Source organism: Populus nigra, chromosome 2 (assembly GCF_951802175.1).
Source record: "Populus nigra chromosome 2, ddPopNigr1.1, whole genome shotgun sequence".
Lineage (NCBI taxonomy): Eukaryota > Viridiplantae > Streptophyta > Magnoliopsida > Malpighiales > Salicaceae > Populus > Populus nigra.
In genome coordinates, this window is record NC_084853.1 from 36334240 (window position 1) to 36359503 (window position 25264).

At 34.8% G+C, this 25264-nt stretch overlaps 1 protein-coding gene across 1 annotated transcript; it reads right to left on the minus strand.

Annotated features, from left to right (window-relative positions):
- Window positions 1–21494: 21494 nt before the first annotated feature.
- On the minus strand, window positions 21495–22560 carry LOC133683129 (disease resistance protein Pik-1-like). Its single transcript, XM_062106658.1, has 3 exons — window positions 22401–22560; window positions 22219–22297; window positions 21495–22095 (listed from the first exon to the last, which is right to left on the minus strand). The coding sequence occupies exons 1-3, from the start codon at window positions 22410–22412 to the stop codon at window positions 21815–21817; spliced, it is 372 nt and encodes a 123-aa protein (XP_061962642.1). The 5' UTR covers window positions 22413–22560; the 3' UTR covers window positions 21495–21814.
- Window positions 22561–25264: the final 2704 nt, after the last annotated feature.

Below are 25264 nucleotides of genomic sequence, written 5' to 3' on the forward strand. Positions count from 1 at the left end.
ATGCAACTAGTTTATAAGATGAATTGTCCAGGTAGATTTCCATGTTGTTAACTTGTAACATAAGGCATTTAAATAGCTGTCACTAATAACTTGCAAAACAATGAATTTAGGTGTGCATCACACTATAAGTTGTAGAAGGAGAATTCATTTGGAAAATGTACGTGCTTAAACTTCATTTGACATGTCATGTATGTTAAGAAGAAATATGATTTTTCACTTAAGAGAAAAATTAAGAGCATCGATGGCATTTGTGGCATTTTTAGGCTTGGTTTGGTTGCCTTTTTCCTTTTTTCATTTATGTTGGCTCTGTTTTCCACCTTGTCGGTTGGACCAATAATGTGAACATCGTGATCACGTGGTCACGCAACCCACACGTAAAGACAACAATTCCCGGAAAGCCAAGTAAATCAGGTTTGATAGAAGTGTGACACAAAGATAACTTGTACCTAGGCACCAGCACTATTGAAAACAGAGACCCCCACCAACGAATATTGATTCGCGAACAAGAAGTATAAGGAATGACGCCACAAAGACAGTTGTTCTTCGATAAGTTGGTTTTCAGTTCTTTAGAGAACCATGGAAGGGAGATTATCTCACCAACACTCACACACACAAAGTGCAACAAACAAGAAGTTTTATTAATCTAAATTGTCTACTTGCATGTCTGGTTTTGTCCTTATTTATAGTGACTCCAAACTAAAATAAACCCTAATGGACCCCTTATGTGGACTTATATGATGCCCACTTACAATTAAACCCAAATAATATAAATAAACCCTAAACTAAGAAGAAAATAATAGTAATAATAAGAAATCTGAAATTAATATCCTAAATATGCTAGCATCAGATTTGTCACCATTAAGAAGTCCCAAATAGACTAGGAAATCTGATCTGAAGGTATAATTTATTCTGAAGTCTTCTTTCCTTTTTTTGTAGTTAGGATTAATAAGGAATCGTTGTAAGAAAAAGATTTTGAAATAATTATGAATCCTTACCACAATTGGAAACTATGTTGCAGCCCATTAAAGATCTTTGGAGAATTAGGAGATTCCTAAATAAGCTGCCACATCCTTTTAGGAAAGAATCCTAGCCAAATAGGAAGTCCACAAGTCAAAAGGAAGTAAATAACAAAATTCGTACAGCCTCTGTTGACCCGTGTTTTGATATCTTTTCGAATTCCGATAGACCTGAAATTTTAAACCAAGGTAGGAAAACATGTCAGAAGACTCCACGTAAAATTGCAAGCCTGATCCAACAGTTGGATTGAGAATTATGACTGTTGCCGTAAAACTGGATAGTTGCACTTTTTACATCAAAATCCGAATTTGACCTTTCCTGGATCGTATCATTCCCTCTCTCTTCAAGATGATTCATCCTTAAATCACCAACAAGTTGAATGGACAATTTCTTAGCCTCATTTTGAATCCTTTAGAGTTCTTTTCTTGCCAACAATCGTCGCCAACAACTTTGGATGAAAGTAGTATCTGTTCTATTTTGTATATTATCATTGCAGCCTTTTTTCTCCTCTCTTGCTGAAGCTTGCTGGGCATTGATTGCTGCTGTTAACACATCAAGTTCTTGCTTCATCTCTCCTAGAATACACGATAGACTCTTGGATTCTGTTTTTAGAACACTAATCTCTTTATTTCGCTCCCTTTGATACCACCTCTCCTTTTGAATCTGCCTTTTCTTTTGCCATAGCATCTCATCAAAATACATGAAATAACTTCGGTTTCTAGGCTGCCGAAAACCTTCTCGATAGCCTATGGTCTCATCCTTAAAACCACCAGCACCAATATCATCAATGTCCTCCTCATAATCAGCCCACCTTGGCCTTTCAGCCCCACTGCCATTGTTTAATTTCGGTTCAGCCCCAACCTTTCTCACATCTTGGGTACATGTTCTAGCCATGTTTCCATATTTTCCCACCTTCTCAAGCCTGTCACACGCGTTCCCCATCATGAAATTCATGCTTTCCATCATCTTCGCCATGGCTTGCATTTGGAATTGAAGTTCTACATCGGGAGGGAGTGGTGTGTTGTTTTGAACTGACATGATGATACCTGTAAAAATTGGTTAGTGGAAAAAAAATCCTCACATTGCTCATGTTTCTCTCAAACACTTTCAATATCCTCACAATCTAACTCCTCTTGTCTCACCTTCTTACTGTTCTTGTGAAACTGAAACCAACACCAAATAAAACCAACTTGGCAGTGCAATCCAAATATATATGACTCAAGAAGCAGTAAAAACCAGAAAATAAGCAAAACAAAACTGCGATGATAGTCTCGCGAGTAGCAAGCGAGTCTATTCGAAATATGAACGAAACTGAAGACTCGAACAAAAAATAGAAACAAAATATGAAAAACAATGAAACAACACCCAAATATGATGGATATGATGAAAATAAACTGCAAGAAACGAAAACAACAAAAAGAATCTGAATTTTAAAAGTTGACGCAAAACAGACTTGTTTACGAAGAGTTAAGTCGGAATCTGGAACCTAAAGTAAATGATGTCCAATTAAGTTAAAATTTAAGATATAGTGCGATATCAACCCAAATAGACAGAATATAAAATTTGATTAATTTACGATAAGGTTTGATATACTGACGCAAAATTCGTTGTGAATCAGACCTGATTAGGCCCAAATTTAAAACCCAAATCAAATGATATCCAATTGACTCCAAAATTAATATGTGGTGCGATTAGAGTCCCAATAATAACAGAACCAAATTTGAGCTCATTCCAAGTTGATTTGATCAAATTTTCCTTTGTTTAGTTTTCTGCGGTAGAAACAAATCAATGCCTTTTTGAACGACTTTTTTTTTTCTCTTTTTTTTTATGCCACTGAAATATTTTAGTTAGGAACCATATGAAATAATTTTTTTCCTGATATGTTGCAAAAATCAAGAGAAGAAGAAATTGGACATTAAGGAATTTTTACGGAAACAACAAGAAACAAAAATTTTCAGAAGGATATAACCTGATTAATGAAGCCAAGCTCTGATACCAAATGATACAAACCTTATGATCACGTGGTCACGCAACCCACACGTAAAGACAGCAATTCCCGGAAAGCCAAGTAAATCAGGTTTGATAGGAGTGTGACACAAAGATAACTTGTACCTAGACACCAACACTATTGAAAATAGAGACCCCCACCAACGAATATTGATTCGCGAATGAGAAGTATAAGGAATGACGCCACGAAGACAGTTGTTCTTCGATAAGTTGGTTTTCAGTTCTTTAGAGAACCATGGAAGGGAGATTATCTCACCAACACTCACACACACAAAGTGCGGCAAACAAGAAGTTTTATTAATCTAAATTGTCTACTTGCATGTTTGGTTTTGCCCTTATTTATAGTGACTCCAAACTAAAATAAACCCTAATGGACCTCTTATGTGGACTTATATGATGCCCACTTACAATTAAACCCAAATAATATAAATAAACCCTAAACTAAGAAGAAAATAATAGTAATAATAAGAAATCTGAAATTAATATCCTAAATATGCTAGCATCAGATTTATCACCATTAAGAAGTCCCAAATATACTAGGAAATCTGATATGAAGGTAGAATTTATTCTAAAGTCTTTTTTTGTAGTTGGGATTAATAAGGAATCGTTGTAAGAAAAAGATTCTGAAATAATTATGAATCCTTGCCACACTTGGAAACTATGTTGCAGCCTATTAAAGATCTTTGGAGAATTAGGAGATTCCTAAATAAGCTGCCACATCCTTTTAGGAAAAAATCCTAGCCAAATAGGAAGTCCACAAGTCAAAAGGAAGTAAATAACAAAATTCGTACAGCCTCTGTTGACCCGTGTTTTGATATCTTTTCGAATTCCGATTGACCTGAAATTTTAAACCAAGGTAGGAAAACATGTCAGAAGACTCCACGTAAAATTGCAAGCCTGATTCAACAGTTGGATTGAGAATTATGACTGTTGCCGTAAAACTGGATAGTTGCATTTTTTACGTCAAAATCCGAATTTGACCTTTCCTGGATCGTATCACCTTCTTTCCTTTTCCTTTTCTTTTCCCTTCTTGTTCCCCCTTCTTTGCTTAGACTCCCTACTCTCTAGTTAGGTTTGTGATGTTTAATTAGGTTGTGTTGGAGATGTTCAATTAAGTAGGATTTTGTTGGAGTTGTTTAGTTGGGATAGGCTATGCTAGAGCTATTTGATTTGAGGTTATTGGACTCAATTAGGCTTTCCTTCTTTCTCTTTCTCTTTCTCTTTCTTCTTCTGTCTTCTCTTTTTTACTTATACTTGGTTTGATCCTTGTCAATAGGCTACAATGATAATTTTCTATGAAATATTATTAATTAGAAAATAGTAAAAAATGTTAAATAACATGTAATAAATTGAAAAACAATTGACAATTTATGGAAAAACTTTGCTTGTTGGAAGTAAAATTAATTGATTTTATTCCAATAATTGTTATTACACACACACACACACACCTTTTCAAATGCTTACTTATTATAGAACATTTTCCTAACAAAATACGGGGAAGCCATTAATTTATTAATTGCTTGTCCGAACCACTTCACTTCAACTTCATTGTCTACTATTTTTTTGTGTGATTTCTTGTTAACATTCAAAATTTAAGAGCTATGACATGATGTTGCTAAAAATTTAATGAACTCTTGAAAACAAGGTTGTATAAATTGGTTATGCTCAAAGAGAAAATGAAAATATTAGATGAGAACAAGACATTCATGCTATTTTGATTGTTGGATATGATACTAAACATTATGGTACCAATTACTAGAAAAAAAAGTATTGTTATAGCGATTGTTGGAGTAATGAAGGCTATTAGAAAATCATCCAATGATCTAGTCATCATGTTTTATCTTCTCGTTTCACTGAAATTTCCAGTCTTAAGGTGATGGGGAAGAATACATGATTTTCATATTTCAAGTTCATCCAAGGAGTTTTGATATCATATCTTTTTAGGTTTTTTTTTCATTGTTCATGATATTTTTATAGAATAAAGCTCTAAAAATCATATACAAAGAACATAAACCTTTCCTTACCCTATTAGATGGATCTTATATAGTCAAATTAATATTTTTACACTGTAAAGACACACACATCAAAAGATCTAGAAACAAATTACAAGTTGAAAATACCTTTAGTACATGGACTAATATGTTTTGTAAGATTTTAAATAAGATATGCCATGGATATGTTATGAAAATTCATTGTTATCATAAGCATCAACATTAAGTATCTATGAAATATCATTGATTACCAACTCAAATAAGTTATAACCAGTAACAACCTTTGGAATTTGTGTTCCAAAGTGTAAAAAGAATCAATAATAATTGCATCATATAACTTGTAAGGATAATTGCACTTAGATAGAATTAGAGACACTAATATTAAAATGATATTGATATTCTTTTTTACATAAACTTCAAATGTACCCTCATATTTTTATGTTGAACAAATCATTGACTTACAATAGACTTTAAAGATGACAAGTTTAACTTCATTGCTATTTCATAACCATATATATATATATATATATATATATATATATATATATATATATAATCCATAAACCTCGTGATCATATACTAGTTTGTCACCTATAATTGTTGCATATTGAGTTTCATGACCATCTAATTTCCCTTATTGTTTTGATTTTTTTTTGTTTGATTAGATATATAATAAAACATATATGCATGCATGATACCAAATCACATGCTCCATTAAGATTTATCATGCAAGATATTTGTCTTACCCGGACATCGCGATGACTAATTAAAAATTATCACTCAATTGGAAAAAAAGAACAGATATCTAACATCTTGTTCTTTAGGGGAAACGGTCTAGTTCAAGGAGTCGCCACCTAGTATTATGGTCACTAGGAACCTTAACTAGTCAACAGAGATTCTATGGTACGGGACTGGTTAAGCGAAAGGGAAGATGTTATGACCCCCTAGGCGTCCTACCTGAGGCAGACTACATTGCTAGTTTTGTCTTAAACTGCTAAAGATTTGTTTTTGTTATATTCCTATGGTTTTCCTATAATATTCCTGACTTTGACGTCAGTGAATATTCGCCTATGGATATTTCCAACTCCAGCGTTGGTAAATATAGAGCAATCCAAAAAGTATTGTATTCGTGACTCTGGAGCCAATAAATAAACAAGTAAAATTCTGTATTAAAAGAAACAAAAACTATTTTTGTTTATTTATGTAGCCGGGTCTCAAAACTAAAACAAGGGTCGGGTCACTGGTCCAAACCAGTGACCCGGTTGTCACTGTTGCATGCATGCGTGAACAATTCATGCATGCAAGCAATAGTAACATGCTAATTAATTTTAGCAAAACAGGGAAAGAAGGAGAACTCACCTGGTGTTGCTGTGACTTGGAGGCGAAGCTGAGGGAGATGGTCTGGCGCTACTCTCAATTGAAGATCCAGTTTGCTACTCACGGTGGGGACAAGTTGCTGTGATGAAGGAGAGTTTCTGATGTTGCTTTAATAGAGGCTGGAAGAATATCCTGATGTCAATGGCCAGAGAATAAGGTGCTGCTTTTTTTGTTGGAAGAAAGATCTTCTACCAATGTTACTGTGTTGATGAAGTCAACATTACTACTGCTAGGAAGGGAAGATTGTTGATGATTTTAGCTAGGATGATGATGATTCTATTATCGTCGTTACATGGAAGTGAGCATGCCCTATTGCTGCTACTGAGATGGCTGTTGTCTTGAGTTCGAATTGTGGAGAAGGAGAGTTACTGGTGCAAGGGCTAACGAGAAGAGTTTGTGCTGGAGTTGCTACTGTCGTAAGTTAAAAGCTGGTGCTCGGCGGGAGAGGGGAACTTACCCAATGCTACCCCGGTTGAGAAGTTGATCCTGTAGCTGTCGATGGCCGGAGAAGAAGGTGCTGCTTTTTTTGCCAATGTGGTCTTCGCTGGTGCAGAGAGGAAACCTGTTACTCTTGCTGCAATAATTAATCCTCTTCCCTCCCTTGAAGGTCTCGTTCTCTTCCTTCTTCAAAGAGTGAGGGTGGTGATGTTTAAGCTTTGTCTGTGGAGAAAGAGAGCTGCTGACGGGGTGGTTTGGTCCCGAGCCAGAATAGAAGAAAACGAAGATGAAGCTTCTTCCCATATGTTCTATTCTTGCAAATCAGGGAAGAAGAAATGATGCTAGCTAAAGGCCAATGAGAGGGGTGTTTTATGGCTGGTTCTAAGACTAGGGAAGAAGAGAAATAATGGAATAACCTAGGGGGAAGGGGCAACGACGACTAGTCTAGGATTCGGTCGCGCCTCTTTTTTTTTGTAAATGTCCTTTTTTTATAGGGTTTTAGGTAATGGCCTTCTCCTGGGGTTTTCTGCCTTTTTTTTTCATAACCTGGGATTTGTATTTATAGTGCCAGAGTCCCTTCGCGTGTGAGAAACCAAGTTGTAATCAAACTCATTCTCTTATTTAAAGTTTGAATTTGATTAAGAATCAAATTTGAAAGCGGATAACTATCATTATCTTGAAGACAAGGATTATCTTGAAGATAGAGATTATCTTGAAGATAAAGATAGAATGAAAAAAGCACATTGTAGTCCTTAATTTTCACGCAAGTTGACAAATCACACTTTTCATCAAAAAAAATCTTTGATCTTTTAATTTAACATTTTAAACTCTGTAAAAATTAAATTAAAAGCCAATGGGCCAAAATTGGGTTACAACAGTTGCCCCCTCTTTGCAATGCTTATGGTGCAAATGCATTAGAATTTTTTTTTCTTTTGACTTTGTATAGTAAGTTTTGTAAAGAAAAATTGTGAAAACCCTTCCTCTTTTCCTTTTTTTTTGTTTTTTTAAATGGTCTAATTATTCTAGGCAACCTACCCGATGAAGAATGAAACGCGAAAAGAGTTTTGCGAGTGTTTTAATTGTTCCAAGTGACCTACCCGATAAGAAGAAGCAACATGAAGGATTTCGCGAGTGGTCTTATTTTTTTAGGTGACCTGCCCGATGAAGAATAAAACGTGAAAAGGGTTTCGCGAGTGGTTTAATTGTTTCAGGCGACCTGCCCAATAGGAAGAAGCAACGCGAAGGATGTTGCAAGTGGTCTCATTTTTCCAGGTGACCTGCCCGATGAAGAATAAAACGCGAAAAGAGTTTTGTGAGTGGTCTAATTGTTCCAGGAGACCTGCCTGATAGGAAGAAGCAACGCGAAGGATTTCGCGAGTGGTCTTATTTTTCTAGGTGACTTGCCCGATAAAGAATAAAATGCGAAAAGGGTTTTGCGAGTGGTCTAATTGTTCCAGGCGACTTGCTCGATAAGAAGAAGAATTGTGAAGGATTTTGCAAGTGGTCTCATTTTTCTAGCCGACCTGCCCGATGATAAAATGCGAGAAAACTCGCAAGTTGTCTCATTGTTCCAGGTGACCTGCCCAATGGTGAAAATACAGAGATATTTTTTTTTTAGAACTGGTCTCATTGTAATAGGTGACCTATCCAAGTGGAAAAATACAAAGAAATGGTCTCATTATAATGGGTGACCTACCCAAGTAAAAAGAGAAAGGAAAATGAGGGCTTGAAGATGCACTCAAAAGGATGGTGGAGGGCTCGAAGGCGTACTCGAAGGAGGTGAGGGCTCGAAAGTGCACTCAAAAGGATGGTTGAGGGCTCAAAGGCGCACTCAAAGGAGGTGAGGGCTTGAAGGCGCACTTAAAAGGATGGTCAAGGGCTCGAAGCCGCGCTCGAAAAGGAAGCGAGGGCTGAAAGGCGCGCTCGAAAGGAAGCGAGGGCTCAAAGGCGCCCTCAAAACAAGAGAGGGCTCAAAGGCATGCTCGAAAAGGAAGTGAGGGCTTAAAGCCACGCTTGAAAGGAGGTAAGGTTAAGAAATGCACTACATTGGATGGTTGAGAAAGATAGTGGAAAAAATACAAAGAGATATTTTTTTCACGGCCTAATTCTCGTGGGCGGTCTGCCTAAGTTAAAATTTGTCAAAGGTGAGAAATTTCCAAAAGCGATTTCAAACTTGGCCCTTTTAAGGTGGCCTTCCATTAGATGGATCTCATCAAAGATTTCTCTTGCGAAGTTTGCAAAACTCGTTGTCCAATGTCTCAAAGTTTAGATGATATGCATGCATCTTTATTTAATTTGAAATATAGGCCCCCATTTCTTCTTAATCTTCTTGTTTGCTTGATTGATGACGACTTGTTATCTCTGATTTGGGTCACCTTCGTCGTTTAGCTTCTAGCCTACTCTAGTTGGCCCATGTAAGTCTCTTCCTAGATTCGTTTACACAACTTAGCCATTATGGTGCCCATAGTGACCCACTTGCTTACTAGAGATCACGTCAAATAATTTAAAAGGATCATTCATTAATCCCCGTCTCACTTTTAAAAACATTCATTGTCATTTACTGAAGGGATCAAACTGTCTTGTCGTAGAAAATTTTTATCTCTTTTTCTAGAAGGGATCGATTTTTCCTTCTAAACATAATGTTGCCCCCTTGTATTGGTCATTGCCTTTAGGTGTGCTTTGTCAACAACCCTGCCAAATAATGGTTTTTTAAGCGACCATTTTCACATTTCTCCTATTTTTAGTTTGGTGAAGGAATATTTGTCCAGAATGAATCTTGAAGTCTTGATCTTGCATTTTGAAAACAAAAATTGTTTTGATGTAAGTTTAAAAACATTTGCTTTTGAAATCTTATAACTTGGTTTTTTCTTGGAAAAGAGATTATTTGCTCTTGTATTTGGCGATATTGTATTTGGTGGAAGTACTTCATAAGGTGACCTTCTATTTCTTCTGGGTTTCCAAAGTGAAGGGCTCGAGAAAAAGCTCGAGGTTTTGTTTGAGAAAAACTTGTTTATTTTTTAACACTTATTTTATCAACATGAATAATAATGAATAGCTTGTTCTCAATGTCATGACTCTAATAAAGAAGTACTCTTTGTATTTTGAGAGCATTGCTTATTAATCCAGGTTGCTTGCTTGATTAGAAAGGACTTTTACAGGTATGTAATGTAGGCTGTGGTTTTTGGCTATGAAAGAAAAGGATTCATAACGCTCAAATAGTGTTCCAGGGTTTCAAAAACTGAGGATCACTATCAGCAGTTCAACTTTTTATGTATTTCATCTTTTCTTTTGCCGCTCTTCTTTGATTTACTTTTTCATTGCTTTGCTAGGGCATACTCACTTTATCTTGGGTATTACTCTTTCTTGTGATTTGGGCATACCCCCTAGTCATTGAGTTTCTTAGGCTTTTTTGCCTTTTCAGCTTTCTCACGGTTTTTTCATCTTTTCTCCTTGAAATTTTTCACTTGCCCTAAGTGTGAGGTGTGATCCTAGTCGGGTTTTTTTTATGAAAGAAAAATTATTAAAGATAAAAAAAGGACAGCAAGGGATATACTTTTTAGAATGTGAAAGGAATAACAAAGATAGCATTTCCTCATTTCAAACGCAAGTAGTTAAGATCAATAAAATTTGACCTCATCTAATGTGATGGTTTGGTCTTTACAAAGAGATGCATTTAATGAGTCTATGAGCATTGAGTTCACTACATACTATTATTCATACATTTAAAACAACATGTTTCAAGAGACATTTCATTTTCTATTCGTGCATTTGGAGTTTAGTCACCTCAATGAAGGAGTTGCTTGATTCATGCGTCATTCTACAAGTAGAATGTCAAAAATATAGTTTTAAATAAACATCAAATTATTTTTGAAATCAAAATGCAAGTTCAATTTTCAAAATTTCAATGGGGAAACTGATTTTGGTAAAAGAGATGAATTGAATCTATGAGATCACGCGAGGCTCCAAAAGCGTATTTGTGAGTGCTTAGAGGGAATCCCTTTCAGGATATTTTAATTATAAATAAAAAGAAAAGACATAATTGAGGGACAAAAACAAAGACCTTATACTAGCAAGGTGACACATAAAAAGGGTTAAACACTTTGTAATCATCGATTGGAATTTCTGGAATCTTCCAACCATCCCTCTCCTTTGAATTCCTTTCCAATAGTCAGTTAAAGTCACCCATAGACCAGTCTTGGCTTAGTGACACTGTAGCTTCATCTTCAGGACGAGTGACCTCTAGATGTCTTTGTTTTGGTAACTCTTTCTCATGTTTTTTTAACCACCTTTCATATTGTGAACCTCAGTTTCTTTTTTTTTCCTAGTGAAACGTTTTCTTCCCAGTCGAGTCAGCAACCCTTCCTAAATGGATAGCTTGTTCGGTCCTCTCAGCTATAGCGACCAGGTTAGAAAAATATTGTGCAGAGTTTCTAAATAGATATTTAAAGTACAGGGCCTTGAAAGTGTTGACAAACAAATTGATCAACTCGTTTTCCAATAAAGAATGATTAACTTGTGCGACAGTCTCATGCCACCTTTGAGTGTATTCTCTTATGGACTCCTTGTTGTCCTTTTCCATAGCTTGCAAGTTTAACCTATCATGGTCCACATCTATAGTGAACTTATACTGCCTAATGAAGACATCAACTAAGTCCTTCCATTTTTTTATCTTGGTATTGTCCAACCGCATATACCAAGTAAGGGCAACGTCACTCAAACTATCTTAAAATAAGTGAATTAACAGTTTCTTGTTATGTACCACCTCAACCATTTTGCTGCAGTATCCCTTGAGATGAGTTACAAGGTATTAAGTTCCTGTATATTTGATAAACTCCAGCACCCTAAACTTCTACGTCAGGTACCAAACATATCTCAGCAACCTTTATATAGTCATGTAGGTTAGATCCCTCGAATGCCATCAGCCTTTGTTCTAGGGCAACCCATTTATCCAGACCATCTTCTTTTACCATCTTGTTCTTTTGAGATTCCTTTTTTGTAAGGTCAATGATAGATGATATTCTTATGGGATATGCTGGTTGAGCAAATTGGGACTACATAGCCTGTTTAAGACACCTCATTTGCCCTCAGATTCTGTGGATTTGCGAGCATAGGTTCATATTGAGTTGTAAATTTTGCTTCTTCAGGTTTAGATCTCAAAGCCTGTTCGAGTAGGCTAGTAAGCCTTGTACTTCTTCTCTAAGACTTTCCATCTCTTTTCGGTGTTAGGCTTTCAATTGAGCTTTTTTCTTCATTTTCCATTTGTCTTTTTTTGTAGTCGAGTGTTATAGGTATGAGGGACCTATATTTCACCTAGTGTGCGGTATTATGACAGGTCATAATTGTATGTTCAAACATGCATGAAGATGAATAAAACATATTGGGTATGGATTCACCTTTTAGGGGGTGACATAACGATCACTATTCTTTAAATGTGTGGTCAGATCTGAATTCGATATTCATTGTAATGCCGAGAGGAGATCTATTTAGCATTTTATCATCTGAGCTTTCAGCCACATTCTTAGTGTCTTTTGTTATGCATCTAATGTCTTTGAGTAGCAATATCTCACCGACATCTAGTCTAGGGTAGTCTCCCTCGGTCATTTGCAAGGATTCAGACTCGAGTCCATACTCAACAGTTGTTATCTTAGGAATAGTGGTCATTACATCACCCGAAAGCACGTTTAAGCTTATCTCAATGAATTTACACAGGGATTAACCTAAAGGATAGGTTTTAGTCATTAAATGCACATGGTAGTTTTGCTATCTAGTCTCAACGGTCTCTCGCATACTCAGTGATCACCCTTGAAAGGTTGATATGAGGTTTACAAGTAGTGAAGATAGAGGCTTTGAGTAATATCAGTTCAGCATATCGACCACTATCAAGCAAACAATCATGTGAGAGTTGGATAGTTTCATGAGCCTTACCCAGGCTAAAGCCATTCGGGTGCCGTTACTCCTCCACTTATCTTAAAATTGATACCACACGTATTTAAAAATGAGATAAGTGATGTGTGAAGACCTTAGATCCATATCCAATACGTATGCATCATAAATATGAAAAACAATGTATGTTAAAAGAGTAAAAAGAGCAAAAATAAATAAATAAATAAATAAAACTTGATAAACTCAACATAGCCATAACAAAGAGAAAAAAAAACAATATAACAAATATAGTTTAGCAATAAAAAAGACACATAGCAAAGCTTAGTCCTAAAGACCCCAGTGGAGTCGCTATAATATTCCTGACTTTGACGTCAGTGAATATTCGCCTATGAATATTTCCAACTCCAGCGTTGGTAAATATAGAGCAACCCAAAAAATATTGTATTCCTGACTTTAGCACCAGTAAATAAACACGCAAAATTATGTATTAAAAAAAACAAAAAATATTTTTGTTTATTTATGTAGCCGGGTCTCAAAACTAAAAAAAAGGGTTAGGTCACTGGTCCAAACCAGTGACCCGGTTATCACTGTTGCATGCATGCGTGAACAATTCATGCATGCAAGCAATAGTAATATGCTAATTAATTTTAGCAAAACAGGGAAAGAAGGAGAACTTACCTGGCTTTGCTGTGACTTGGAGGCGAAGCTGAGGTAAATGGTCTGGCGTTGCTCTCAGTTGAAGATCCAGCCTACTACTCATGGCGGGGACAAGCTATTATGATAAAGGAGAGTTTCCAATGTTGCTTTAATAGAGGTTGGAAGAATATCCTGCTGTTAATGGCCGGAGAAGAAGGTGCTGCTTTTTCTACTGGAAGGAAGATCTTCCTCCACTGTTATTGTGTTGATGAAGACAACATTGTTGCTGCTGGGAAGGGAAGATTGCTGCTGATTTCAGTTGGGATGATGAAGATTCCATTATTGTCGTTACATGGAAGTGAGCACGCCCTATTGCTGCTACTAAGGGGGTTGTTGTCTTGAGTTCGGATTGTGGGGAAGGAGAGCTGCTGGTGCAAGGGTTGGCGAGAAGAGTTTGTGCTAGAGTTGCTGCTATTGTAAGTTAAAAGCTGGTGCTCAGCGGGATAGGGGAACTTAACTAATGCTACCCCGACTGAGAAGTTGATCATGCAGCTGTTGATGGCCGGAGAAGAAGGTGCTGTTTTTTCTGCTGGTATGGTTGATGCTGGTGCAGAGAGGAAACCTGTTGCTCTTGCTGCAATAATTAATCCTCTGCCCTCCCCCAAATGTCTTGTTCTCTTCCTTCTTCAAAGAGTGAGGGTGGTGATGTCAAAGCTTTGTCTGTGGAGAAAGAAAGTATGTTGGGTTTCTTACTAGTATGTCGTTAGGTTATTTGGGCTAATCTAATGAAACATAAACTAATATTTAAAGAACATAGGTCCTTTATGAGTAAGAGTGTGAAATCCTAGAAAATTTATAATTTAAATATGCGGATATGTAACCTGCCATATAAACATAAGACTGAAATTGATATATAATGGAGGGGATGACCTCCCTAAAATGAATTTTTTTTAGAATTCATAAAGACAGAGAAACTGGTAACATGTTTTGATGGATAAAATAATGAGTGAAATGACAATGTTTCTAAGAAATAAGTGAGGTAATAAATGAATACATTTCAAAATAATAAAATGACCTTAAAGGTTTTGAAGGATAATTGATATTATTTTATTTGAAGATTGAACAAGAAAATTTGGATCGTTGATGAAAAGTCATGAACTAACCAATTTTACATTAGAAAGCAAAGCTCTCAATCCAATCATCAGATCAAGATGAAATTTTGCATGAAGTCTATTAATATATTTTCCTACCTTGGTGAAAGATCTCATCCCAATGGGAGGTTGGTAAAGACTAGTGATTTAAGCAGAAACAAACCAGATAGTTTATATATAAAAAAATACATAAATACATAAATGAGGGACATAAATGTAATTAAGGGAAAGTGTGCCTTTAAAACAGTAAAAGGCCACCAATTCAAAAAAGAAAGAAAAAAAGAAAAGAAAAGAAAAAGGGTAAGAGACAGTAGAGAATTCGGCTAGAGAGAGGTGCAAAATTTGGAGAAACCAATAATGCTCCGGTGGCCATATCTTTGGAAGCCACTGTTGGATCATGTTGATTTTTGGATATATTGTTCTTATCACAATCCTTTACAAACTGATCAGAGGGATTTGAAGGCACATATTTCTTTTGACAGAAATCATCATCGGAATTTTTCTGGAAAACAAAAGGAAATACACCTACATGGCAGTTTTGGTCGCCGGCTGATTTCATTCTCTTCCACCATTGGATCATGCCTATTTTTGGATATATGTTGCACCCAAATGTTGTTCTCATTATGGACGGTGGAGATCGGAAACGCAATGTCCGCAGGGTGTCGTTCATGTTGAATAGTAACTCGTCCATTTTGAGGTTAGTTCAATTTTATTCAGATCTATAGAGATCCAACTGTTAGATCATTATGATTTTGAAATATATTTTACACAACTCATTGATCTATATTATGACCGTTGGGTTCAAGCAAATAATCAAAAGTGGATGACTTATTGCTTTTTTTAATTTATTGCTAATCTTAGTAAAAATTTAGGAAGCTTGATTTAATTACATGTTTTGATGAAATTAGAATTTGTGTGGGTGTGGGTTTATGTAAGATGTAATGGTAAAGTATGTTCTTGTTGTTAATGATGTTATAGATTAATTGTGTTGTAAAATGTGTTAGGGAAGTTTTGAAATTTGGATGAAGGGACATTAAGTTTGTTGATTTAATGGATATATGTGTTTAGGCATTAAAAATGATTGGGTCTAGTGGTAATTGAAAGAAAACTTGAAGAAAATTGTATCCTCCATTTCATGCAAGGATTCGGCCTAGACATATAAATAAGAGGATGAGCTTAATTGTTTTAATTGCTATGGAATTTGAGTTGAATGAGGTTAGAATATATATGAAATGAATGGGTAAAGGTTTATCTGGAATAATTAAAAAGGGAATCATCCCTCACCATGAATGAAGGCATTTGGCCAAATGAAGAAGAAATAAGGAGATAAGACTTTGATTTATTTTCTATGTAAATTAGGTATGTATGCATTTATGTGTATAAAGAAAATTAGGTAGAGTGTCAATTGGAAGAATTTTAAAAGGATCCAAATTCTCATCATAATATGGACTTCAACCAAAAATGAAAATCTTGAACTTGAGTTTAATTCGACCTAATGTTATGGGGATTTTTATGGGATTGTGGTTTGTTGAATGCCAAATGAATTGTGTTATGTTTGAAATAATATATTAATGTGAGGAAAATTTCATTTTTTGTGGAATTTTAAGGTTGTTCAAATGGATAATAAAAGGGAAGGAAACGGTTAAAATTAAGGTGTATGGAATTATGATGAAAAATATGTTGTTAAATTTACTTAAGGTGAAGTAAAGTGGACTTATGAAAAAGATTTGAAAAACTTATCATGAAAATTAAATAAAAAAAATAAGGTCATTCAGCCAAGAATTGGTTTGACAAGGAAAATGAATTAGTTTCAATGGTATGAATAAATGTAAGGATGTGAAGTTACTAAGTCTGTACATGATGGGTTGAGTAGACAAAAAAAAATAAAAAAAAATTGATAGGCCATGTTTAAGATATTTAACCTGAAAAGACAATTCATGAAAGGAAAGGAAATAAATGAATAAATATATGAATGCATGTGTCATGCGATTTTAAATTTAAATGAATTTTAGAATGGAATTTCCAATTATGGTGGAGCCACATTTGGTATATATCTTTAATGATACAATTATGATTGCAGGATCTGTTCAATAGCATTGGAATTTTGCGTGAGTGCAAGTATTAGGTAGGTGTCTTACACCTCAAACTTTTGTTTTTTTTTTACAGTACTTGTCAGAGTTAAATAAATGGTATTTTCTATCAATGTACTTGTGCTTGTGAAATTGTAAATGTTTATGTCGAGAAAAATATAATGGACTAGCTGGCTTGAATAGAGTTAGTGACGATACTATACTGACTGCCGAGTTAGATGCGTAATAACAAAAATGAAGTGTATTGATTTTAGGGTGATAAATTAATGGTATATTATGATTAAATTATTGATGCTCAATTTATATATGTATACTGAAGATGTATATGTTTTTATATGAAGGAAGTAGATGTTCGACAACTTGGAGTAATTAATTAGTTTATATTTTTTTTATTATAGAAGGAATTTTATAGATTGTAAATTCTAGTGTTGGATACTGGAAATAATATCCTGGTGAATGGGCAAGCCTTGAAAAATTATTTCCTAGTTACTGGAAATAATGCCCTGTTGAATTATTTCCTAGTTAAATAATGCCTTATTGAATTATTTCCTGGTTACAGGAAATAATGCCCTGGAGAATGGGTAAGCCTTGAAATTTATTTTCTGGTTACTGAAAATAATGCCCTGGTGAATTATTTCCTGGTTACTGGAAATAATGCCCCCTGGTGAATGGACAAGCCTTGAAAAATTATTTCCTGGTTACTAGAAATAATGCCCTATTGAATTATTTTCTGGTTACTGGAAATAATGCCCTAGTAAATGGATAAGCCTTGAAAATTATTTTATGGTTACTGAAAATAATGCCCTGGTGAATTATTTCCTGGTTACTGGAAATAATGCCCCCTGGTGAATGGACAAGCCTTGAAAAATTATTTCCTGGTTACTAGAAATAATGCCCTATTGAATTATTTTCTGGTTACTGGAAATAATACCCTAGTAAATGGGTAAGCCTTGAAAATTATTTTCTGGTTACTGGAAATAATGCCCTGTTGAATTATTTTCTAAACCCCAAGATCGTAATGATAGGGTTACATGGTCTAACCATGGAGAGATCATAAAGAGGGAGAGGGGACCTATTATATAGTTTAAGAGCTAAAACCTCCTTATTGGTGGGTAATCGTGAAGTCAGCTAGAGGATTTTTATCCCAGCACAACTATGATTCAATCTCCTTTATTTCCTTAAAAAAAACTCTCTCTCTTACTTTGTTTCTCTTCTCGGTGTTTTCTCTTTTTTTTTTCTCTGTGACATTTCTCTTTACTTTTTTCTCTTGTTGTTTTTATTTTTTTTCCCCTCTTGCTCTCTATTTTTCTCTTGTTGTTCACTCTCTTATTTTTTTTCTCTTATCTCTTAATCTCTACATGTCTTTTTTATTTCTCTCATGCCAAGCTCCACCCTTATTTTCTTTTTGTTACTACCTTATTTATAGGAAGGTAAGGGGTTAGAGACCTTTTTTTTTTAATCTAATCCCAGACCTTCAACATCTCTAAATTGATCTCCATCATCCATAATAATACTATTGAAATAGTACTTAGCCAAGGCTATAAAAGGGGGACTGATCGAGGCAGGGAGATTGGATGGTATGACAACAATCTCAGTGCTGATCCTTGTAGGATTTTTGTTGGTTATAAGAGAGGGAATCTCAGAGCACAAACTTGTGTTTTTTTTTTTTTATCTTTATGGAGGTTCAAATAAAGAGGAAATATAGCACTCAAAAGATCTAGCCCAGGCTAGCCATTCCTTTTATTTGGGATCGAATGACATGTCATACGTGTTTCTAATTAGGGTTTTTAATTGGGATCAAATGATATGTCGTCTAGGTTTTTCAATTTAACCTTTCGGTCCTTTTTCAATTTCAGTCTCTAGTATTTGAGGTTTCACAATTAATTCCCTAAATTGATCCTATTTTGATTCCAATTTCTTTCCTAACTATCTTTTGGACCCTTGGATTTCAGCATCTTTCATAAAATAGTCCTTAATCTTAGGCTTCTTCAATTCAACCTTTAATCGACCTTTAATATTTAAATTTCTTTCAATTTTTCCCTCTAATCAAGTCAATTTCACTCCTCAATATTCAATGTCTTTTACACTTTGATCCTTAGACAATTAATTCTTCCAATTTTGATCAAATTGGCTCATAAACTTAATTTTTCTTTCAATATGACCCCTGATTGCACTAATTAAGCCTTTCCAAGTTCTCTTCTTTCAATTAGGCCCTTAATTGATAAAAATAGACTCCTAAACTTTACAACCGTATCCATATTGGTCCTCAAACTGTCAATTGTGTAGCCACGACCAATTCCAATCATTTTTCTTAATTTTCTTAAGCGATTGATGCAACCATATTCTTTGATAGTTTCACCCACATTTAACTAGTGTTTTGCCTATGTTTTATATATAAAATGCCTGGATATTATTTGTTTTATGTCTAGAAGGCACTTTTGGATGAAAGATGTAAAAAGGAGTAAATTGGAGGTAATTGACAGATTTGACCTTCAGTAGATGTTTTGTGCAGAGTGTGATCTCTAGAGGTCGAAATGAAGTGATTCTAGTGGCATTAAAAAACTAACATCCATACCTTTCTGAAAATCTAAGCCAAGAAAATAAAATAAGGAAGAGCATGGAAATCGAAGCCTTCAAAGTCAAATCTTGCAATCTGCCAGTGTTGACCTTCGACCATTCCGACTTGAATATCTGGAGCTACAGAAGTCCAATTGATGCAGACTCAATGTTTTTGTATTCTTGACTCAAATACCTATAAATGCTCTAAATTTCAGCCAAAAATGATGTCATATGAGGGAGATATAAGTTTTCAAAGATGACAACTGAATTCTACCAGCAAACAGGTTTCGTGAAGAAATGAATCCAAATTAGCTCCTCTAAGTCAAAGTTTGAAGATTTCATGACAGGTTATTTCTCTGTTTTTATGAAAATAGTTATTGAAGTACTTAAATGTAAACTGTTTACTTAAGGGAGGACTATTTTGTAAAATAGAGACTAAAGTTTCCTATAATATAAAAAGAATGAGAGAAGAGAAGGGGGGCAGCTAGCCAAGAGGAGAAAAACACCCCCTCCTCTAAGAAACCCGAAATCATGCATTCCTCTTTCTTTTTTATTAGTTGTTCAACAAACATGTAAGGCTAAACTTGTTTTCTTAGTTGCAAGGACACGAAAACCTTCGGATTTCAAGAACTGTGAGATTTGTTTGACATTTTCTTTTCAATTTATATGATGAATATGTTTGTTCTCCTATGCGTATTTTTTCTATGATTTTTTATTTTAATTGCTAGAGCGGACTCTTAGTTATTATTATAGACAATCTATTGCTAAGTTTGATATCAAAACTGGAGTTGTGGTATATAAACTTGTGAAGCAATTGTGTTTAATAATTATGGCGGATCTATGTTATTAATCTTAGGGAGAACATTCAATCAAATCAAACATAGACTGCAGACAGTTATGTTTTCTTGATTAATCAACTTATCTAGTTCTTAAGACTGCCATTGAATTAAATTACTAGTGCGGACACTGTGGTTGTTTGATGGTTAGGGTTAGTTATATGGCGGATCCGTTAATTAACCAATGTTAAGAAGAGATAAATATTCAAAATATAAATTGATGTTTCGTTTCCATGATCAGTTTTGATTTCTGTAGGTGGATATGTGCTTGCGACCAAGGTTTGTTCTCTTGATAATTTTCTGATTTTATTAAATTTCGTTTGATCGTTTTCTGTTTTCATTTGCTTTAGCCTAGATAACATCCAACCCCCCCCCCCCCCAAATTACATATCATCTAGCATAAAAATTTGACTTGAACTTTTCTCGTAGGATCGACCCCTTGCTTGCTCTATACTTTCTTGTGTGTTATGTTTGAAGTTAGAGTAATTAATTTGTGCGACCGCGACATCGCAACAACAATGCCCCTAAATTACATGTTCACATGATGTCCTAACCAATTGTAAATTGTTCTTGCCCCAAAACATAATTTTTTAAATTCTTAATTTATGATTTTTTTAAATAATTTTTTTTAAAAAGTTTTGAGAAACTTTTGGAGAACAAAATTAGGGTACGAAAATATTAAAAAACACATAGATAATACTAGTATTTTTTTTTGTATGTTTGAAATTAACACATTAACTACTAGGTACAAAACTAAACTATGTGCGTTGACAATAGTGTCAAATCGGAAGGGATACAAGTTGTTAAAAGAAGACGGTTAAAAGCTTACAAGTTGTTTACAATAATCATTAACATGAATTCTCTTTATCTTTCACAATACGATTAAAAGAGTATGCAAGTTTACCTCTTGACATTTGACATGGAATGAAAGTGTATTCAAGTTTTATTTTTATTTATTGTATTTTTTATTTTCTTCAAAAAACTTATTCATTATAGTTTTTAAATTTAATTAGACCGAGCGGGTTGATCCAGAATTCAGGGCGGGAATCGGATTAAGTTTCAATAAAAATAAAAAAAGTTAAAATTTAAGATAACCCGACAAGAATAGGTTAAAAACCTGATTGCAACCCATTAATTTTTATTTTATTTTATTTTATTTTATTGTATTTTTTATTTTCCTCAAACGCCTATTCATTACTGATATGGCGAAGGTAATTTTTAATCTGCAATCGTTTTCACTTTATTCTTTATATCTAATGTGTAATAAAATTTATTAAATACTAAACAGACTGGTGTGATTGCTCTTAGAGTTCGAGCGTTGACGGCCAGAAAGGCACAGTGACATGCGTTGTGATATGTATAGCCTGATGTGATTGCTCTTTGACTATCCTTCTTAGATACAAAAAGAAAAGAAGAAGATGCGCCATGCAGTCCAGAAAGCAATAAATGGTTCGACAATTGGATTAAAATTCATAAGTTGATAATTAATGGTGGCTGAATTTCATAGTATAGTGTCTCAATTTTGTTTTTTATATTATTATTCTTTTGTTGAATAACGACTGAATCACCATGTTCTTTGTTCTCCCAGGATCAAAATTTATCACTCCTGTAAAATGACAAGTTGATACAACCAAAGAAGCTTTGTTTACACATGGAATAAGACATGAAGCCGATCTTCTATTGCTACTTGGTATATATGGAATCCCAATTTCCCTTACTATCTCCTCCCTTTCAGACATGGAACAGCAGCGGTCCACCAAGTTCTACAAAGTAAAAAAGCTGACTCTGCTTCAAGCTCTCTCTCTGCATCTGGCTAACCTGTTTGTTAATTACATGATGGAGCACGAAGGGTCCTGATAATAGTTGGGGGGGTGAATCGGATGGATATAGGTCTGAGGCACGCCTCCACCGTACATGGACCAAAGAACAGGCTGCCCTGCTGCCTCCGGTTTCTTCTCTTCTTTCTTTTCTCCCACAGCTGCTACACTTACTATCTCTGCGTAGCCTACTTTCTTTCTCAGACAATTTGTAAGTTCTACCGCATCAACTCCATCGCCTCCCACCTCTATCTGGCTCTTATCTTGCCCTCCTAATCCAGCAGATTCAACACCTACAGAATCACAGAAAAACACAAGCCCGTCAACATATTGATCATCTGAATTTGCCCACAAATTCATGGTTTCTATTAGGTATTCCAATTCTAAGACTTGTGTGCATGGAAGGTTTTGTTTACCTGAAAACCCAACTGCAATCTGCAAGGCTTTGGAGCGGGACTTCGGTCCGTTCACCGTCACCTTGATCACTATCTTTTGCTGCAATAATTTAGCATAATTAATCAATAACAAGAAAGTAATTTACATTATATTTTTTCAAACAAGCTAAAAATATACTTGTGTTCTGATCACAAATTCATACCTTCATGGTCATGATTGTTGGAAAGATGATGATATGTAGGGAATGAGGAGCTCTTTACAGTTCAGGAGACACCAAAAGTGATGGTTTTGAAGAAGCAGAGGAGGGAGTGAATTAATGCTATTGCTGCTTTGAAGATGGAAGTCTGGGATGCAGTTTTTTCTATTAATATAGGAGTGCATGGGTTAGACTTTAGAGAACGAGTGAGGAGATTTCTGTGCAAGTTCAAGGAATCTCTGATTCCGATTTGTTTTTCTTCCAGTTTGACGAAGTAAACACACGGCATTTCGTGTGGGGTCTTGTTCATCAATGAACCAGCCTTCCCCATGGGGCCCTTTATACAGGGCTTGTGCCTGCGATTAGAGAGTAAAAACAAGTTGGTTGTTGTTGGGTTTTTATTTTATTTTTATTTGCAAACCACGTGAATCCTGCTTATAATTAATGTTACTTTAGTTGATAAATGATGAGGAAGAAACGAATCAGTTTGAATATCAAAATCATGCCTTATTATATATTGTTGTTTTTGTGATAATTTACTATCCACGGTTCATCTTCCATTATGTTGGTAATGTTGCAAAATTTAACATGCTTATGAATGAAGTTTTTTAAGTGATTCGACAAAGAATAATCATATTACATATATTCATGTTAATATATATTTGTTTTTGATGAGTTGATGAAGTTGATGGTTGGTGTTAAAAGATTTAACACTTGCAAAACATTTTTTTTTTGTGATTTAGAGACCATTCGATGATAAAATCAATGATTTTTAATAAAAATTACAATAAATAAGAGAATAAACTTTAAATTTTAAAAACAATGATATTTGTTCTTGTTTGTGTATGACAAATGCTCTTAGAATAAAAGTATGAATATTTAGATAATAGAAAAAAAATAAACTCTTTACCTAAGTGGTTTAAGATGTATATATAGCCTATAAACCTTATCATGTTACTTGAATAGAGGGGTTGAAGTGTTATTTTCTCCTGATAGTATTAATAAGAGATAAATATTTCTTACACAATATTAATGAGGGATAGATATCCCCTACACAATATTAATGTTGATAGAAATATAGTAGGCCCTTAAGAGACTTTAAGCTCGGGAGATGATTATTCTTAACTTTTAATATTTTATATTAAGAGCTGTATGAATAAACGAGCAAAGCCTCAAGACCTAACATGGGGCCTCGTGACTCGATATAGGGCTTATAATGATTGTCAGTTCCACATGCATTTAGACTTTGAATGATCCCAAACCTAATGGTGTAAGGCCTAAAAATTTGCTAAATCCATATATACTTAGGCTCAACACGTAGCTAACCCTAAGGATATTGGGTTTGTTTTCATATTAGACCAACATGTATTTAGACTCAGCACATAACTAAGCCGAAGGATATGTTGGGTTTGGCAGCTTGCTAGACCCATATGTACTTGGGCTCAATGCGTAGCTAAGTTCAAGAATGTTGGGTTTCACATTTGGCTAGACTAACATGTATTTGGCTTAGCGTATAGCTGAGCCCAAGAATGTTGGGTCTGACAGCTCGCTAAACCCACATATACTTGGACTCATCGTATAGATGAGCTCAAAGGTGATAGGTCTGGCAGCTTCCTAGATCCACTTCTACACGCTGAGCCCAATGATGTGAGATTGATTAAAGATGTTGGGTTTGACAGCTTCCAAGACCCATATGTACTTAAGCTCAGCACGTAGTTGAACCCCAAAGATGTTAGGTCTGACAGCTTGCCAGACCTATATATATATATATATATATATATTTGAAATCAGCGCATAACGGAGCCCAAAGATGTTGGGTCTGGCATTTCACCAGATCCATATGTACTTGAGTTTAGTACGTAGCTAAACCTAAAGATATTGGGCCTTGAAGAAAGCCATACACGTCATTTTAGCTTGGCATTATGCGAAGCCTAGGTATGTTTAGTTATATTACCCTGCCTTTGGACTTTTTAAACTTTGGTTTAAGCAAAAAATAACATATATAAAATACGTTGATGCATCAATAGCCCCTTAAGTATTTGTGTATTGAATATGTAAATATTTGAAAGGTTATCATCTTTAGTGCTCATTTGATGTTGTAGTAGTGGTTGCTTTTCAAAGTGTTGTTCGCATGAAAATGCATCGAAATCATATTTTTTTATTTTTTAAGATTCATTTTTGACATCAACATATCAAAATGATTTGAATACCCCAAAAAAATTAATTTGAAATAAAGAAAAAAATAAAAAATTCTCAATTTTTTTTCAAAACGCGCTTTTGAAATATAAAAACAAAGTGGTTCTAATGAGAGACTGTTTACATTTCTTATGAGATTTGAGTGTGTCAAGTAAAACTGTTGGGATTCTTGTGGCCAGTGGCTTGTCATTATTGAAAAGATTATTAGATGACTTATATTCATTAAAAGAGGTGTTCTTGGGAAATAAAATGGTAGCATGTATTTAATATAGTAATTAAGTAGATTTCTAGAGATCTGGAGTGACATGAAAGGATATTCATCCAACGGTGAGGGTTAGAAGTTATTTTCTTTATAACCTTAGCTACTCTTGCTTTCATTTTTTCGTTTACTTTCATAATTTGCAATTTCTGTGTAAAAATAGATTTGTTAAAGATTGTTTTGAGTAAGTTATGCTATTTTTTTAAAAGACATTGTCATCTTAGGTATTTCTCACCCATAAATTTCATTCTTCTTCTTCCTTACAAGAAAAAAATGGACCTTAAGAGAGTCAGGTCTAACCCTAAAAGTAGGACATTGCTTCCTTAAGCGATGAGTTCACGTTTCAACCAGATAAAGAGGAAGCAGTAAAGGACATGGGCTTATTAGACTGGCAAATAAAATTAGAGGAGGTGGA

What these genes read in the sequence shown, in the direction of transcription:
- LOC133683129 (XM_062106658.1), bottom strand. An exon ending in GATTGCAGTTGGGTTTTCAG is followed by an intron (nt 22,096 to 22,218) that starts GTAAACAAAACC and finishes GTGATTCTGTAG; the next exon opens with GTGTTGAATCTGCTGGATTA.